This window comes from Bubalus kerabau, chromosome 1, assembly GCF_029407905.1.
Source record: "Bubalus kerabau isolate K-KA32 ecotype Philippines breed swamp buffalo chromosome 1, PCC_UOA_SB_1v2, whole genome shotgun sequence".
In the NCBI taxonomy this organism is placed as follows: Eukaryota; Metazoa; Chordata; class Mammalia; order Artiodactyla; family Bovidae; genus Bubalus; species Bubalus kerabau.
Window position 1 is genome coordinate 117,424,842 of NC_073624.1, and position 20,141 is coordinate 117,444,982.

At 39.7% G+C, this 20,141-nt stretch overlaps 1 protein-coding gene across 2 annotated transcripts in view; it reads right to left on the reverse strand.

The window, feature by feature from the left end:
- Positions 1 to 17,516, reverse strand: part of GLIPR1L1 (GLIPR1 like 1) — a 38,407-nt gene extending 20,891 nt beyond the window's left edge. For both annotated transcript variants that reach the window (XM_055566398.1, XM_055566400.1), the window contains exons 1-2: positions 17,256 to 17,516; positions 214 to 459 (exon numbers count right to left, since the gene is read on the reverse strand). In XM_055566398.1, coding sequence (XP_055422373.1) covers positions 214 to 459; positions 17,256 to 17,432 — 423 coding nt within the window. In that variant the 5' untranslated portion in view covers positions 17,433 to 17,516. The remainder of the gene's footprint in view (positions 1 to 213; positions 460 to 17,255) is intronic.
- Between the last annotated feature and the right edge of the window lie 2,625 nt (positions 17,517 to 20,141).

The window sequence follows — 20,141 nt, forward strand, 5'->3', positions numbered from 1 at the left end:
TTCTTGTTGGAAACAGTGCAAGTGACATGATAATGGAGTAATATTATTAAAGAAAAAAAACTTATTACATAAAATTCTATTCCCAGTAAAAATATCTTCCAAATGAAGGTAAATTTTCCAGATATTTAAGAGAAACTCTAAAGAAAGTGCTAAAAATTTGTCTTATGATTAAAATATGCATATGTAAGAATTAATAAAATCTGAGATATTTACCTGTGTATAATGGCCACAAATTTGGGAACATGATCTTGTATTAAAATCATAAAATTTTCTTTCATCATACCACATATTAATAGCATATTTTGCTGCAGATATGGTTAATGGACCAAGCCAGAGATTTTCTCCAGCATATTGAAAAGTTGGATGGCATTTAAATGATTTTGATGAACAGGAATTGTGGTTGAATTTGCACTTTTTTGCCCATGCTTCAGCAGTCTTAGCTAAAGCTTCATCCCAACTCTGAAAGAGAAAAATAATTTACATTGAACTGTGTAGATCTGTCTGGGTTAAAGTTATTCTAATGACTATAATAAATTAAATTTTATGTAATTGTTTTTACTGAAACAGAGTTTTTAGTATTTATTAGGTTCACAATTATTTCTATTTGGTTCTGTTTCAGAAGCAATTATTTAGTACCCACTGTATGTCAGTTCATTTTTGTACTTGCACCTAGCAGATGGCCTAGTCCAGTGAGACACTCAAAAAATGCAACTGAATGTGATTTAAAGAAGTTGGAGTTCACAGTCTAGTAATTGAAGAAGGTTACACAGACATATCATAAGTAAACTATGAGAATACATAATTAAAAAGAGAAAAAGTCTCTTAGCACACTAAGAATAGAATTTCCTTAATTTGATCAAGAGTATCTACAAAAGAAAACCAAAATCCTACAATAAGCATTAATATATAGTGGCAAAATATTGAAAGCTTTCCTTTAAGATTGAGAATGAAATACAATGTCTCATTATATCTGCTTAAAATTGTTCTGGGTTTAGGCAGTGTAATAAAAAGGGGGAGATATAAATATATAAGACAAGACATAAAGTGTATGATTGGATTTTTGCATTATTTACAGATGGCATGCCTGGGTACATAGAAAATTCAAATGAATATAGAAACAAACTTATAAGTAGTAAATTTGTCAAAGTTGTCAGATACCAGGAGGAGGAATAGATACAAAATTGTATTTTCATATACACTCCAGAATCCAATAGCTTCAAAAATATCAAATATATATAATTAAATCTAATAAATAATATAAAGAATTATCTACAAACTGAAAACTACAAAACATTACTAAGAGAAATATTAATAGACAAATAAGTGGAGAGATATTAAATATTCATGGGCTGGAAGATTCCATACATACTTAAAAAACATTGAATATATTTCTAACGGAAATTTAAGTAGGTTTTTGAAGGGGTTGCAAAATGATTATAAATTATTTATGAATTCAAAGAACCTACAATAGTGAGTTCAGTTCAGTTCAGTTCAGTCGCTCAGTCGTGTCCGACTCTTTGCGACCCCATGGACTGCAGCACACCAGGCCTCGCTGTCCATCATCAACTCCCAGAGTCCACCCAAACCCATGTCCATTGTGTTGGTGATGCCATCCAGCCATCTCATCCAAAGTCATCCCCTTCTCCTCCTGCCCTCAATCCTTCCCAGCATCAGAGTCTTTTCAAATAAGTCAGCTCTCCACATCAGGTGGCCAAAGTATTTGAGTTTCAGCTTCAACATCAGTCCTTCCAATGAACACCGAGGACTGATCTCCTTTAGGATGGACTAATTGGATCTCCTTGCAGTCCAAGGGACTCTCAAGAGTCTTCTCCAATAACACAGTTCAAAAGCATCAATTCTTCAGTGCTCAGCTTTCTTTACAGTCCAACTTTCACATCCATACATGACTACTGGAAAAACCATAGCCTTGACAAAGGACCTTTGTTGGCAAAGTAATGTCTCTGCCTTTTAACATGTTCTCTAGGTTGGTCATAATTTTCCTTCCAAGGAGCAAACGTCTTTTAATTTCATGGTTGCAATCACAATCTGCAGTGATTTTGGAGCCCAGAAAAATAAAGTCAGCCACTGTTTCTGCTGTTTCTTCATCTATTTGTCATGAAGTGATAGGACCAGATGCCATGATCTTAGTATTCTGAATGTTGAGCTTTAAGCCAAATTTTTCACTCTTCTCTTTCAGTTTCATCAAGAGGCTTTTTAGCTCTTCTTCACTTTCTGTCATAACGGTGGTGTCATCTGCATATCTGAGGTTATTGATATTTCTCCTGGCAATCTTGATTCCAGCTTGTGCTTCTTCCAGCCCAGCATTTCTCATGATGTACTCTGCATATAAGTTAAATAAGCAGGGTGACAATTTACAGCCTTGATGTACTCCTTTTCCTATTTGGAACCAGTCTGTTGTTCCATGTCCAGTTCTAACTGTTGCTTCCTGACCTGCATACAGGTTTCTCAAGAGGCAGGTCAGGTGGTCTGGTATTCCCATCTCTTGAAGAATTTCCCACAGCTTATTGTGATCCACACAGTCAAAGGCTGTGGCATAGTCAATACAGAAGAAATAGATGTTTTTCTGAAACTCTCTTGCTTTTTCAATGTTCCGGTGGATGTTGGCAATTTGATGTCTGGTTCCTCTACCCTTTCTAAATTCAGCTTGAACATCTGGAAATTCATGGTTCACGTACTGTTGAAGCCTGGCTTGGAGAATTTTGAGCATTACTTTACTAGTGTGTGAGATGAATGCAATTGTGCAGTAGTTTGTGCATTCTTTGGCATTGCCTTTCTTACGGACTGGAATGAAAACTGACCTTTTGAAGATGGCGGAGGGATAGGATGGGGATACCACTTTCTCCCCCACAAATTCATCTACAGATCATTTGAACGCTGAGCTAATTCCACAAAACAACCTCTGAACCCTGGCGGAGGACACAGGGCACCCAGAATGGCAGCCCATTTTATTTGAAAGCAGTAGGACAATAGAGACAAATTAGTTAGGGATGGAGACCTGTTCCAGAGAAGGGTAGTGAAGGAGGAGATGTTTCCAAACACCAGGAAACCCTCTCACCAGTGGGTCTGTGGGGAGTTTTGGAATCTCAGACAGCAACATAACCAGGAGGGGGAAAAAAAAAACCTCACAGATTAGGTGCCTAACTGCAACTTCCAGTGGAGAAGTAGGCCAGACGCTTGCCAGCAAGTAGGCCAGTCCGCCACCAGCAAGCAGGGGCTGAACAGGGATGCGCGGGCTGCATTGCTTATGGTAAGGACCGGGCCTGAATGCCCTGAGGAATATTTGAGGGAGCTAAGGTGAGATAGCAACCCAAACTCTGGGATAGCCAGAGAGAGAGAGAGAGAGAGAGAGAAAGAGAAAAAGAGAGAGAACTTTCCCATGAAAAGCTCTAACCTAAGGCACTGCCGGCCCGCTCACAGAACAAAGGACTGAGCGAATACCAGGGGAGAGCTAGCTGGCTGTGGACCAGCCCATGCCCTGGCAGAGGCAGAGAGGCAGGCGGGCAACAGCCAGAGCTAGGGGGAGAGGGGAAATCTCAGCCCCAGAGACAGCATCCCCTACCAAACTGCGAGCAGGCTCCCGGTTGCTAACCAAGTCTTCCTGGGATCCTGGACGGTTGAAATCTGCCAGGTGGCTTGCAGCCAGAGATCAGCATTCCAGAGGAGACACACAGCACACCAGAGACGGCACTCCTGCTGCGCACCCAGGAAACCAAGCAGCTGGGACCGGGGAGGTGATAAGACGCACCACCCACCTGGGGAGAGTGGGCTCACCAAGCACCTGGTAGCCTGAGATGCTTGGACCTGGGAAGGGCATAAAACTCAGGTCCAACCGAGTTTGTGCTTTTGTGGAGTACCCAAGAACCTGAACCTGAGCAGTTTACACCTGAGAAGTGTACACAACCCAGGGCCCAGTTGAGATAGTTCCCCTGCAGGAAAACCTGGAACCTGAGCAGTTTAGACCAGGAAAGCACACACGCCATGAGCAGGGGCAAACCTAGTGTGGCCCAGACACTGTGAGCAGTCCCCACACATGCCAGTGATATTTGTTTGCAGTGTTCCTCCCTCCCCACAGCACGACTGAACAAGTGAGCCTAAATAAGTGACCACCTTCACCCCCTTGTGTCAGGGTGGAAATTAGACACTGAAGGGACTTGCAAACAGAGGAAGCCAAAATATAGAAGAGGGAACTGCTTTGGAAGGTGCAACAGATTAAAACACTGTAGTTAACACCGACTACCTAGGAAGGGGCCTATAGACCTTGAGAAGAAGTATAAGCTGGAACAAGGAACTATCTGAAAATGAACTGAGCCCCCATAGCCCTCAACAGCTCTAGAGAAATATAAAAAATAGACATATATTGCTAGTAACATTTTTTTTTAATTTTTAAAATTTTTGTTTTATTTTTTTGTTACTACTCCTTTAATTTTCATTTTTATAACCAACTACTACCTTGTAAAAAAAGATCCTATTTTTAAAGCAAACTTCATATATATACTTTTATAATTTTTGTGATTTTGTTTCATTTTTTTAATATTGTATTTTTGAGAGTCTAACCTCTACTCTAGATTTTTTAAGCTTTGCTTTTCTGGTATTGGTTATCAATTTTGTACCTTTAAGAATCCAATCTTCAGTACCCATTTTTACTTAGGAGTGTGATTACTGGCTTGACTATCATACTCTCCTACTTTTGACTCTCCTTTTTATCTGCCAGGTCATCTCTATCTCCTCCCTCTCCCTTCTCTTCTCTACTCAACTCTGTGAATCTCTTTGGGAATCCTGGGCTGTGGAGAACATTTAGGGAACTGATTACTGGCTAGATCTGTCTCTCTCCTTTTGATTCCCCCTCTTCTCCTCCAGGTCACCTCTATCTCCTTCCTCCCTCTTCTCTTCTCTGTGTAACTCTGTGAACCTCTCTGGGTGTTCCAGACTGTGGAGAGCACATAGGGAATTGATTACTGGAAAGATTGCTCTCTCCCCTTTTAATCCCTCCTCTTCTCCTCCTGGTCACCTCTATCTCCCTCCTCCCTCTTCTCTTCTTCATGTAACTCTGTGAACCTCTCTGGGTGTCCCTCACTGTGGAGAAACTCTTCATCATTAACCTAGATGTTTTATCATCAGTGCAGTATGGATGGAGAAGTCTTGAGGCTACTGTAAGAATAAGACTGAAAACCAGAGGCAGGAGGCTTAAATCCAAAACTTGAGTACTCCAGAAAACTCCTGACTCCAAGGAACATTAATCAACAAGAGTTCATCCAAAAGCCTCCATACCTGTCCTGAAACCAAGCTCCATTGAAGAGCCAACAAGTTTCAGAGCAAGACATACCAAGTTAATTCTCCAAATGCAGGAACATAACCCCAAGCATTAAAATACAGGTGGCCAAGTCACACTAAACACACAGACACCTCAAAACTCACTACTGGACATTTCATTGCACTCCAGAGGGAAGAGATCCAGCTCCACCCACCACAACACTGATGCAAGCTTCCCCAACCAGTAAACCTTGACAAGCCACTCGTCCAATGCCACCCACAGGGAGGAGCCTCCACAATAAAGAGGTATCACAGACTTCCAGTGTAATGAAAATCCACCTAAAACACAGCAATATAAACAAGATGAAAAGGCAGAGAAATATTCAGCAGGTAAAACAACATGATAAATGCCCACCAAACCATACAATAGAGGAGGAGACAGAGAGTCTACCTGAAAAAGAATTCAGAACAATGATAGTAAAAATGATCCAAAATCTTGAAAACAAAATGGAGTTACAGATAGTCTGGAGACAAGGATTGAGAAGATGAAAGAAATGTTTAACAAGGACCCAGAAGAAATAAAAAAGAGTCAATCAATAATGAATAATCCAATAACTGAGATCAAAATCACTCTGGAGGGAACCAACAGTAGAATAACTGAGGCAGAAGATAGGATAAGTGAGGTGGAAGATAGAATCATAGAAATAAAGTAAGCAGAGAGGGAAAAAGAATTAAAAGAAATGAGGACAACCTCAGAGACCTCTAGGAAAATGTCAAACGCCCCAATATTTGAATCGTAGGAGTCCCAGAAGAAGAAGAAAAAAAGAAAGGCCATGAGAAAATACTTGAGGAGATAATAGTTGAAAACTTCCCTAAAATGGGGAAGGAAATAGCCACCAAAATCCAAGAAACCCAGAGAGTCTCAAATAGGTTAAACCCAAGGCAAAACACCCAAAGACACATATTAATCAAATTAACAAAGATCAAACACAAAGAACAAATATTAAAAGCAGCAAGAGATAAATAACACACAAGGCGATTCCCATAAGGATAACAGCTGATCTTTCAATAGAAACTTTTCAGGCCAGAAGGGAATGGCAGGACATAATTAAAGCAATGAAAGAAAAACCTACAATCCAGATTACTGTACCCAGCAAGGATCTCATTCAAATATGAAGGAGAAATCACAAGCATTACAGACAAGCAAAAGCTCAGAGAATTCAGCACCACCAAACCAGCTCTTCAACAAATGCTAAAGGATCTTCTCTAGACAGAAAACACAGAAAGGGTGTATAAACTAGAACCCAAAACAACAAAGTAAATGGCAACGGGATCATACTTATCAATAATTGCCTTAAAGGTAAATGGGTTGAATGCCCCAACCAGAAGACAAAGACTAGCTGAATGGATACAAAAACAAGACCCCTATATATGTTGTCTACAAGAGACCCACTACAAAACAAGGGACACATGCAGACTGAAAGTGAAGGGCTGGAAAAAGATATTTCAGGCAAATGTAGACCAAAAGAAAGCAGAAGTGGCAATACTCATATCAGATAAAATAGACTTTGAAATAAAGGCTGTGAAAAGAGACAAAGGACACCACATAATGATCAAAGGCTCAGTCCAAGAAGAAGATATAACAATTATAAATATATATGCACCCAACATAGGAGCACCACAATATGTAAGGTAAATGCTAACAAGTATGAAAGGGGAAATTAACAGTAACACAACAATAGTGGGAGACTTTAATACCTCACTCACAACTATGGATAGATCAACTAAACAGAAAATTAGCAAGGAAACACAAACTTTAAATGATACAATGGACCAGTTATACCTAATTGATATCTGTAGGCCATTTCACTCCAAAACAATGAATTTCACCTTTTTCTCAAGTGTACATGGAATATTCTCCAGGATAGATCACATCCTGGGCCATAAATGTAGCCTTGGTAAATTCAAAAAAATTGAAATCATTCCAAGCACGTTTGATCCCAACGTGGTAAGATTAGATGTCAACTACAGGGAAAAAGAAAAAAAAAAACAAACTATTAAAAATACAAACATGTAGAGGCTAAACAACACGCCTCTGAATAACCAACAAATCACAGAAGAAATCAAAATATGCATAGAAACAATGAAAGTGAAAACACAAAAACCCAAAACCTATGGGACTCAGTAAAAGCAGTGCTAAGGGGAAGGTTCATAGCAATATAAGTGTACCTCAAGAAACAAGAGAAAAGTCAAATAAATAACCTAACTTTACCCCTAAAGCAAAAAAAAGAAGATATGAAGAACCCCAGGGTTAGTAGAAGGAAAGAAATAATTAAAATTAGGGCAGAGATAAATGAAAGAAACAAAGGAGACCATAGCAAAAATCAATAAAGCTAAAAGCTGGTTCTTTGAGAAGATAAATAAAACAGACAAACATTAGCCTGACTCATCAAGAAAAAAAAGGGAGAAGAATCAAATCAACAAAATTAGAAATGAAAATGGAGAAATCATAACAGACAACACAGAAATACAAAGGATCATAAGAGACTACTATCAGCAACTATATGCCAATAAAATGGACAACTTGGAAGAAATGGACAAATTCTTAGAAAAGTACAGCTTTCCAAAACTGAACCAAGAAGAAATAGAAAATCTTAACAGACCCATCACAAGCACGGAAATCGAAACTGTAATCAGAAATCTTCCAGCAAACAAAAGCCCAGGACCAGACGGCTTCACAGCTGAATTCTACCAAAAATGTAGAGAAGAGCTAACACCTATTCTACTCAAACTCTTCCAGAAAATTGCAGAGGAAGGTAAACTTCCAAACTCATTCTATGAGGCCACCATCACCCTAATACCAAAACCAGACAAAGATGCCACAAAAAAAGAAATCTACAGGCCAATATCCCTGATGAACATGGATGCAAAAATCGTTAACAAAAATCTAGAAAACAGAATCCAACAAGATATTAAAAAGCTCATATTGTGACCAAGTGGGCATTATCCCAGGGATGCAAGGTTTCTTAAATATCCACAAATCAATCAATGTGATACACCACATTAACAAATTGAAAGATAAAAACCATATGATTATCTCAATAGATGTAGAGAAAGCCTTTGAAAAAATTCAACATCCATTTATGATAAAAATCCTTCAGAAAGCAAGAATAGAAAGAACATCAGTTCAGTTCAGTTCAGTCACTCAGTCGTGTTGGACTCTTTGCGATCCCATGAATCGCAGCATGCCAGGCCTCCCTGTCCATCACCAACTCCCGGAGTCCACCCAAACCCATGTCCATTGAGCCGGTGATGCCATCCAACCATCTCATCATCTGTTGTCCCCGTCTCCTCCTGCCCTCAATCTTTCCTAGCATCAGGGTCTTTTCCATAGAGTCAGCTCTTCACATTAGGTAAGCCCACAGCAAATATTATACTCAATGGTGAAAAATTGAAAGCATTTCCCCTTAAATCAGGAACAAGACAAGGCTGCCCACTCTCACCACTACTATTCAACACTCTCACTGTTTGCAGATGACATGATCCTCTACATAGAAAAACCTAAAGACTCCACCAGAACATTACTAGAGCTAATCAGTGACTATAGTAAAGCTGCAGGATATAAAATCAACACACAGAAATCCCTTGCATTCCTGTACACTAACAATGAGAAAACAGAAAGAGAAATTAAGGAAACAATTCCATTCACCATTGCAACAATACAGTGCCTGATGAACTATGGAATGAGGTTCGTGAAACTGTATAGGAGACAGGGATCAAGAAAATCCCCATGGAAAATAAATGCAAAAAAGCATAATGGCTGTCTGAGGAGGCCTTACAAATAGCCGTGAAAAGAAGAGAAGCGAAAAGCAAAGGAGAAAAGGAAAGATATAAGCATCTGAATGCAGAGTTCCAAAGAATAGCAAGAAGAGATAAGAAAGCCTTCCTCATCGATCAGTGCAAAGAAATAGAGGAAAACATCTGAATGGGAAAGACTAGAGATCTCTTCAAGAAAATTAGAGATACTAAGGGAACAGTTCATGCAACGATGGGCTCGATAAAGGACAGAAATGGTATGGACCTAACAGAAGCAGATGATATTAAGAAGAGGTGGCAAGAATACACAGAACTGTATAAAAAAGATCTTCAAGCACCAGATAATCACGATGGTGTGATCACTGACCTAGAGCCAGACATCCTGGAATGTGAAGTCAAGTGGGCCTTAGAAAGCATCAGTACGAACAAAGCTAGTGGAGGTGATGAAATTCCTGTTGAGCTATTTCAAATCCTGAAAGATGATGCTGTGAAAGTGCTGCACTCAATATGCCAGCAAATTTGGAAAACTCAGCAGTGGCCACAGGACTGGAAAAGATCAGTTTTCATTCCAATCCCAAAGAAAGGCAATGCCAAAGAATGCTCAAACTACTGCACAATTGCACTCATCTCACATGCTAGTAAAGTAATGCTCAAAATTCTCCAAGCCAGGCTTCAGCAATATGTGAACCGTGAACTTCCTGATGTGCAAGCTGGTTTTAGAAAAGGCAGAGGACCCAGAGATCAAATTGCCAACATCCGCTGGATCATCGAAAAAGCAAGAGAGTTCCAGAAAAACATCTATTTCTGCTTTATTGACTATGCCAAAGCCTTTGACTCTGTGGATCTCAATAAACTGTGGAAAATTCTGAAAGAGATGGGAATACCAGACCACCTGACCTGCTTCTTGAGAAACCTATATGCAGGTCAGGAAGCAACAGTTAGAAGTGGACATGGAACAACAGACTGGTTCCAAATAGGAAAAAGATTACGTCAAGGTTGTATATTGTGACCCTACTTATTTAACTTCTATGCAGAGTACATCATGAGAAATGCTGGGCAGGAAGAAACACAAACTGGAATCAAGATTTCCGGGAGAAATATCAATAACTTCAGATATGCAGATGACACCATCCTTATGGCAGAAAGTGAAGAGGAACTCAAAAGCCTCTTGATGAAAGTGAAAGAGGAGAGTGAAAAAGTTGGCTTAAAGCTCAACATTCAGAAAACGAAGATCATGGCATCTGGTCCCATCAATTCATGAGAAATAGATGGGGAAACAGTGGAAACAGTGTCAGACTTTTTTTGGGCTCCAAAATCACTGCAGATGGTGACTGCAGCCATGAAATTAAAAGACGCTTACTCCTTGCAAGGAAAGTTATGACCAACCTAGATAGCATATTCAAAAGCAGAGACATTACTTTGCCAACAAAGGTCTGTCTAGTCAAGGCTATGGTTTTTTCAGTGGTCATGTATGGATGTGAGAGTTGGACTATGAAGAAGACTGAGCGCCGAAGAATTGATGCTTTTGAACTGTGGTGTTGGAGAAGACTCTTGAGAGTCCCTTGTTCTGCAAGATCCAACCAGTCCATTCTGAAGGAGATCAGCCCTGGGATTTCTTTGGAAGGAATGATGCTAAAGCTGAAACTCCAGTACTTTGGCCACCTCATGCAAAGAGTTGACTCATTGGAAAAGACTCTAATGCTGGGAGGGATTGGGTGCAGGAGGAGAAGGGGATGACAGAGGATGAGATGGCTGGATGGCATCACTGACTCAATGGACGTGGGTCTTGGTGAACTCCAGGAGTTGGTGAGGGACAGGGAGGCCTGGCGTGCTGCAATTCATGGGGTTGCAAAGAGTCGGACATGACTGAGCGACTGAACTGAACTGAACTGAACTGACTGAAAGAAACAAAAGACCTATATATAGAAAACTATAAAACACTGATGTAAGAAATCAAAGAGGGCAGAAATAGATGGAGAAATATACCATGTTCATAGATCAGAAGAATCAATATAGTGAAAATGAGTATACTATCCAAAGCAATCTATAGATTCAATGCCATGCTTATCAAGCTACCAATGGTATTTTTCAGAGAACTAGAACAAATAATTTCACAATTTGTATGGAAATACAAAAAACCTCAAATAGCCAAAGCAATCTTGAGAAAGAAGAATGGAACTGGGGGAATCAACCTGCCTGACTTCAGACTAAACTACAAAGCTACAGTCATCAAGACAATATGGCACTGGCACAAAGACAGAGGTATAGATCAATGGAACAAAATAGAAAGCCCAGAGATAAATCCACACACCTAGGGACACCTTATCTTTGACAAAGGAGGCAACAATATACAATGGAGAAAAGACAATCTCTTTAACAAGTGGTGCTGGGAAAACTGGTCAACCACTTGTAAAACAAACTAGGACACTTTCTAACACCATACACAAAAATAAACTCAAAATGGATTAAAGACTTAAATGGAAGAGCAGAAACTCCTAGAGGAAAATATAGGCAAAACACTCTCTGACATAAATCACAGCAGGATCCTCTACGACCCACCTCCCAGAGTAATGGAAATAAAAGCAAAAATAAACAAATGGGACCTAATTAAACTTAAAAGCTTTTGCACGATGAAGGAAACTATAAGCAAGGTGAAAAAACAGCCTTCAGAAAAAGAGAAAGTAATAGCAAATGAAGCAACTGACAAAGAGTTAATCTCAAAAGTATACAAGCAGCTTATGCAGCTCAATTCCAGAAAAATAAATGACTCAATCAAAAAATGGGCCAAAGAACTGAACAGACATTTCTCCAAAGAGGACATGCAGATGGCTAACAAACACATGAAAAGATGCTCAACATTACTCATTATCAGAGAAATGTAAATCAAAACCACAATGAGGTACCATCTTAAGCCAGTCAGAATGTCTGCTATCAAAAAGTATACAAACAATGAATGCTGGAGAGGGTGAGGAGAAAGGGGAACCCTCTTACATTGTTGGTGGAAATGCAAACTAGTACAGCCACTATGGAGAACAGTGTGGAGATTCCTTAAAAAAATGGAAATAGAACTGCCATATGACCCAGCAATCCCACTGCTGGGCATACACACTAAGCAAACCAGAGTTGAAAGAGACACATGTACCCCAACGTTCATTGCAGCACTGTTTACAATAGCCAGGACATGGAAGCAACCTAGATGTCCATTGGCAGATGAATGGATAAGAAAGCTGTGGTACATACACACAATGGAATACTACTCAGCCATTAAAAATAATACATTTGAATCAGTTCTAATGAGGTGGATGAAACTGGAGCCTAGTATACAGAATGAAGTAAGTCAGAAAGAAAAATCCCAATACAGTATACTAATGCATATATATGGAATTTAGAAAGACGGTAACAATGACCCTATATGCAAGGAATCAAAAGAGACACAGATGTAAGGAACAGTCTTTCAGACTTTGTGGGAGAAGGCGTGGCTGGGATGATTTGAGAGAATAGCATTGAAACGTGTATATTATCTTACGTGAACAGATCGCCAGCCCAGGTTCGATGCATGAGACAGGGTGCTCAGGGCTGTTGCACCGGGATGACCCTGAGGGATGGGATGGGGAGGGTGGTGGGAGTGGGGTTCAGGATGGGGAACAAATTTACACCCATGGCTGATTCCTGTCAATGTATAGCAAAACCCACTACAATACTGTAAACTAATTTGCCTTCAACTAAAATAAATAAATTAAAAAAATAGAAAACTGACTTTTTCCAGTCCTGTGGCCACTGCTGAGTTTTTCCAAATTTGCTAGCATATTGAGTGCAGCACTTTCACAGCATCATCTTTTAGGATTTGAAATAGCTCAACTGGAATTCCATCACCTCTGCTAGCTTTGTTCATAGTGATGCTTCCTAAGGCCCACGTGACTTCATATTCCAGGATGTCTGGCTTAGGTGAGTGATCACAGCATCGTGATTATCTGTGTTGTGAAGATCTTTTTTATATAGTTCAATGTATTACCGTCTCTTCTTAATATCTTAATATCACTTGGCATAACGTCCTTCAGATTCTTCCATGCTGTCACAATTGGCATGATTTTCTTCTTCGTTTGTTTTTTTTTTAAAGCTGAATAATATTCCATTCTTTGTGTATACAGGCTTTGCTGATAGTTCAGTTGGGAAAGAACCTGCCTGCAATGCAGGAGACCCTGGTTTGATTCCTGGGTTGGGAAGATCTGCTGGAGAAGGGATAGGCTACCCACTCCAGCATTCTTAGGCTTCCTGCTGCCTCAGCTGGTAAAAAATACACCAGCAATGTGGATTTTTCTTTATCCAGTTGTTTGTTGATGAACTCTTTTTTGTGTCCATCTCTTTGTGACCCCATGGACTGCAACATGCCAGGCTTCTCTGTCCTTCACCATCTCTCAGAGCTTGTTCAACTCATGTCCATTGAGTCAGGAATGCCATCCAACCATCTTGCATCACATGGCCAAAGTGTTGGAGCTTCAGCTTTAGCATCAGCCCTTCCAATGAATATTCAGGACTGATTTCCTTTAAGATTGACTGGTTTAATCTCCTTGCTGTCAAGGAGACTCTCAAGAGTCTTCTCTAGAATCACAGTTCAAAAGCATCAATTCTTTGGCTCTCAGTTTTCTTTATGGTCCAACTCTCATATCCATACATGACTACTGGAAAAACCATAGCTTTGAATAGACTGACCTTTGTCAGCAAAGTAACATTTCTGCTTTTTAATGTGCTGTGTAGGTTTGTCATAGCTTTTCTTCCAAGGAGCTGCTGCTGCTGCTAAGTCACTTCAGTTGTGTCGGACTCTGTGTGACCCCATACACGGCAGCCCACTAGGCTCCTCTGTCCCTGGGATTCTCCAGGCAAGAATACTGCAGTGGGTTGCCATTTCCTTCTCCAATGCATGAAAGTGAAAACTGAAAGTATAGTCGCTCAGTCATGCAGGACTTTAGTGACCCCATGGACTGCAGCCCACCAGGCTCCTCCGTCCATGTCTGCAGTCACCATCTGCAGTGATATTGGAGCCCAGAAAAATAAAGTCTGTCACTGTTTCCATTGTTTCCCCATGTATTTGCCATGAAGTGATGGGACCGGATGCCATGATCTTAGTTTTCTGAACGTTGAGCTTTAAGCCAACTTTTTCACTCTCCTCTTTCATCTTTACCAAGAGGCTCTTGGGTTGTTTCTATATCTTGGTTATTGTGAATCAATGAATATGGACGTGCAGCTATCTCTTCAAGATCGTGACTTTTTCTTTTTTTTTTCGATTTTTTTGGGGAAGAAACCCAGAAGTTGGATTTTGGACCATATGGTAGTTTTATTTTTAATTTCTCGAGGAACCTCCATACTTATCTCCTTAGCTGCAGCACAATTTTAAATTCCCATGAACAGGGTACTGTGATTCAAATTGTTTTACAACCTCACCAAAACATACCATAAAATTTATTTGTGTTATTATTAATTATCAGCATAACAAATGTTTGTAGGTAAGAAGAACAACAATCTGAATATAAAAGCCATTAATTCAACAAAAAATAGGGATGAAAAGATAGCAAAAGGATGCTAAATCTATTTACAATAGCAAGAGCATCAGTAGATATCCTCTTATTCTTCACACTAGTAAAGCAATTATCAGATGAATGACTTTGGGAGCTCTTGTTCTACTGCTTGTCAGTGAGCTAGCTGAGTTTGGGGAACCCTTTTGCCCAGAGAGACAGGCTGAATCCTAATTCATTTTCTCTACAACCTGTGTAAGTATGAAATTAAACTTTTTGTTTCACTAAGCCACTGAGATTTCAGGGTTTATTTCATACCAAAGTCCAGCCTAGCCTCTTATAAAACTTACTGCTGGAAGTGGGGTGCAGCCATTATAAAAATCCAAATTCATACCACTTGACACCTAGGTAGGAGGGATCCCTGCTCTTGGTCCGGACTTTATAGGACATTGCATATTACACACACACACACACACACACACACTTTTCCTCATTTTAACCATAGCACGGGTTTAATGTGATCCACAACACTGAATATCTGCCTCTTTTGCCACACGTTTTAAAGCAAAAGGCTTCTGTATCTGAATGGTAAAAGGCTTGTGAATATTGCTGCTGATGACACCAGAGACAGACACCACTTCAGAGTCCAAGAAAGAGTTGAACCATGGCAGTGCTTAGGTTAAAAGATTAACTTGTCAAATCTTTCATTTCAGCATGAAAGCAGTAAATCCATGAATAATATAATATTGCTTGGAAGTACTACTGAAGATCTGTTTCATCACTTCTCCATATTCCCTGATTTCAGTTATAAAGGAGATATTTTGCAATGGTAACAAATTTCTATTACTGTTGAGTAGGGATGTGTGTAGTTCTTTTTGTCACCTAAGTGAAGAATGACATCAGTTCTTCACATTGGCCACTAGATGGGCATAAGCACCAGAATGGTAAATAATCTTGTATTTATAAAAATATTTAAGAAGACAATTAAATTTCCAAAAACATTAAAAAATATTTAAAATACTTAAAATTGAAGACCATTCATTATAACTTTAACCCAAACCCTACATATTATATCTATAAAATTATAATTTTAATAGAAAGTTTTGATGATTTCAGAAGAAATGAAAATTTACTTAATAACATCAATGAAAATGAGCAAAATTATTCTGACCAAATCCAAATCTGAGCAGATTAGATGAAATCTCTGAAACCACATATTCTTTACTAAATGAAAATTTAACTACTGAGCCACCAATGACATGTGGGCTTCCGTTTTTATACTTCTAGGTCACAAATGTTAGTGGCGAGTTTGCCTGAACTATGTTGGCAACTACAGTTAGTTGGCAAGCAGTGAGAATATTAATGGCAGGGGAATGATGGCAATCCATGTGATTCAGAAACAAAATATCTGAAAAAAATGTGATCTATTATTCAGGAGGCAGTTCATAAGTTGAAGCTGACGCTGAGGTCAGTAAACTGAACATTGATAGTATTTGGTGGTTGTTCTGTGGGTTCAGCAAGTTATCATAAAACACTGGCAAGTCTGGAAGAAGAAATAGAGAATCAGGAAATGTGGGGCTTTTGAGGAATGGAAAAGAAACTGCTTTTATATAGCATATTATAATAAGATTTTTAAAAGACTTTGAGAGATCAATTCTGTAAAACTTTCATATGATTAAAAAGCCTCAGGGCAAAAAGCAGTCTATGACTCCCAGGAAATCCTCTTAAGTTTTTAAAAACTGCCTTAGTAAATGGAACAGGTTCAGACTGTAGCAATTTCCCCAAAATTCATGTTTCAAGGGTACTGCCATTAAGATGAAAAATAAAAGCACCAGGGTGAGAAATCAAAGAAAGATTCAAAAACTTCTCCAAGCTGCACTTTAAGCATGAATATTGGTACTTGGAACTGACTGGAGGAATAAGGCCAAAAGACCTTCAGAGTTCTGGAGACAGATGTATTCCCAAAGATATTGTGAACCTGTTATGAAAAAGCAAATGAACGCAAGATATCTTAAATGACACTCAGACCTTACTGTGGGCAGAAAGCAGTCTGAGAAGGCTATATAGCCCTCAAGAGAGCAGAATTCCCAAAGTCCACTTCAGATTGGTTCAAGGAGAATGATGGATAAGGAAGGATATTTTCAAAGAAGATAGAGACCACAGAAAACAATGGGCAAGGGAACTCCTACCACCTCTAATCAAATAACTTTTCTGACTTCCTGTATAGCAGATCTTCTAACACCTGCTCTAAAGATTTCAGAATTGCTCTGAACCAGTGTTTGCTGTGTGGTTCCCACTTGTTCGTTTTCGGAATGGATAAATGTTTGCTATAGTCTTGTCTATGTGTTATCATTGCATACTGTTTATGTGCGGGACAGACAGTCACTAGGCCAAGAGTATCCCCAACGATCCACCACCCGCCTTGGCCCCACCAAACCTGCGTAAAAGGGAACTAATCTAGGCAAGCGACAGCTTCAAGTTTCCTTTCTCATGCACCCTTGTCACTACCTTGGAAGAGACAGCTCGGTCAAGGCGTAATTTTTAGATGCATACTGAAAGTGCCAGACTGAGTTCATACAAATGAGTCCATGAAACTCATTGCCCAGATATCTTAGGATGAACCAGAGAAGAAAGATCCTAGCCTAGATTCTTCCTCACCATGTATTTCATGTCGGCTGCTGGGGGCGAGACGTTGGTCCGCGCTTCATTGTGCAATCTGAGGCACTCCTCTATAAACCTATCATTCGTGATGGAGGGAGCTTTGGGTGGCGATTTACTGACTACCAGACAGAGACCTAAGGTCCACAAATAGCTCAGTTTCTTCCTGAGAATCATGGTGCGACGCAGAAAACGCTCTGCTTCGCAGACCGGTAACGGCTCAGTCGGTCCGACTTCCCCAGCCCCTGGCTTCCTGGCTCTTCCTCCGGCTCTGACTTCCGGTGAGGTCTTGAGGCCGGTGTGCGCATGCGCGCAGCAGGGGGCTCCACGCAGAGGGGCGCGACAGACGGCCAGTTCGCCTGTACAGAAAGTCCTAGGCTGCAGGATAAAGCCTTGAGTCGCTTTGTGGTGCAGTTTTACCCATTCAAGCACCCATTCAAGGTGCTTTCTGGGGATCCAATCCGGAATCACTGCAGAGGGGGCCTGGATTGTAAACCAGATTGCAACACGCAGGCAACACATCTATGGAAAGGGGCAACGTGTATAGGATTCTGACAGTGGACCGGGCCTGTGCAAGCAAGGTCCTATAGAGTGGTCGACTCAGATTCAGCTTCGGGTATGGCTTAAAAAAAGTTCATTGTTTGGAATAAACATAAACGCATCATATTGTGCGTTTCCTTAGAGACTGGCAGCAAAACTCGAATAGGCATTTTAAATATTTGATGACATACAGATCCTAATTACCGTGTCAAACACTTAATTATTTAATAATTTGCTTCTGTTTTCTCAGCTGAAGAGACTGACTGCCTCAAACGATGAACATAGACATGTGGAACAGTGGACAAAATCGTTCCTTTTTTATACGTAAATGTGGAACAGAGCTACCGTTTAGAGGCTAGCAAACTTAAGTTAAAGGACTGCTTTGGTTGGGATGCTGAAGACTAGGACAGAGTACAACTGATTGCTTATTTTATCTACGTTGTAATACGAATCAACTTCATTTGGCATAATGTTTTAAATCCATTATATGTCATACTATTATTCAATAAGAAACCAGCATTTTATACTGTGGCCTTAGATGATATTTGACAGTATTTACAAGTGTCTTTATTTGATTATTTGAGGTTGTTTATAATGTCATTTAATTCAAGTGAACACATATATTTAAATTTACTGATATTGTAGTCAGTTGACTTTGCCACTGAAAGAAAAAAATTGATACAACTAGTTATTTGTTAAAATAGAAAGCAGGAAATTAAATTATAAAATAGGGGAAAAGAAAGGATTCTAATGGAAATTTAACAGAGCAATAGGTGGGTTTTTAAGCTTTTTTTTTGTTGTTATTGATTACATTACATTTGTAGTCAGAGAATATGAACTATGTGATATAAAGCCTTTGCTGTTGGAACACAGATGAAAAAATAGATAAAGAGAATAAAGAGTGAAGAAGTATCCGCATATACATCCCAGAACTTGTGTATAACAGAGGTGGCATTTCTGATGAGTTTCGTGATAAGGACTTAAAAAAAACTTCTCATATAATTACTCATCCCAGGTGGTGCCCGTGGTAAAGAAACTGCCTGCCAATGCAGGAGACATAAGAGACACAGGTTCAATCCCCGGGTCAGGAAGATCCCCTGGAGGAGGAAATGGTAACCTACTCCGGTGTTCTTGCCTGGAGAATTCCATGGACAGAGGAGCCTGGTAGGCTACAGTCTATAGGATCCATGGGGTCGCAAAGAGTTGGACATGACTGAAGCGACTTGTTATGCAGTGTGTGTATATTGAAAAATATAATACTTAATCTCTTCCTTACACAAAAAAAAATTCCATATTAAGCCTTAAATGTGAGAAAAACCTCTACAGGAAATAAGAGACTATTTCTAAATATTTCTAGAATCTTATATCATGCCCCTGTGTATATTTATCTTCATATTCAAACACTTAAATAATATTCTTAACACAGCATCCAGAGTGATTCTGTTAAATGTAAATCAGATTATGTCACCCCACTGCTCAAAACCTTCCACTTTATGTCTCCCATGGCACTCAAAGCAAAAATCCCAAGTCCTTACATTAACCATCAAGATCCTGAACAATGCACCCCAACTCTGATCTCATCTCCTACTTCTCTCCCCTTCGCTGTCTCTATTTCACAAAGTTTGGCTCCTTTGTTGTTTCTGGAAAAAGCTAAGATGCTCCTGTACCAGGGCATTTGCTCTTGTTTCTTTTGCCTAAATTCTTTCCCCAGAAAGTTACATGACTCGTTTATAACCTCTATTAAATATTTGCTCAAAGAAAGTGAAAGTGAAGTCGCTCAGTTGTGTCCGACACTTTATGACCCCTTGGGCTATAGCCTACCAGGCTCCTCAGTCCATGGAATTTTCCAGGCAAGAGTACTGGAGTGGGTTGCCATTTCCTTCTCCAGGGGATCTTCCCAACCCAGGGATTGAACCCAGGTCTCCCACATTGTGGGCAGATGCTTTATCATCTGAGCCACCAGGGAAGCCCCAAAGTATATCTTATCAAAATATACTTTAGAAGGTAGTTTTGCATTACCCATTCTATACCTATCACTTCCTATTGGTCTTTTTTTCTGCTTTATATTTCTTCATAATCCATATCCTCACATTTTATGATGTAATTTATTTATCAATATATTATTATCATCAGTTCAGTTACTCAGTTGTGTCCGATTCTTTGCAACTGCATGGACTGCAGTATGCCAGGCTTCCCTGTCCATCACCAACTCCAAGATGATGTCATCCAACCATCTCATCCTCTGTCCTCCCCTTCTCTGCCTGGCTTCAATCTTTCCCAGCATCAGGGTATTTTCCAGAGTCAGTTGTTCACATTAGCTGGCCAAAGTATTATTATCATGAAAGT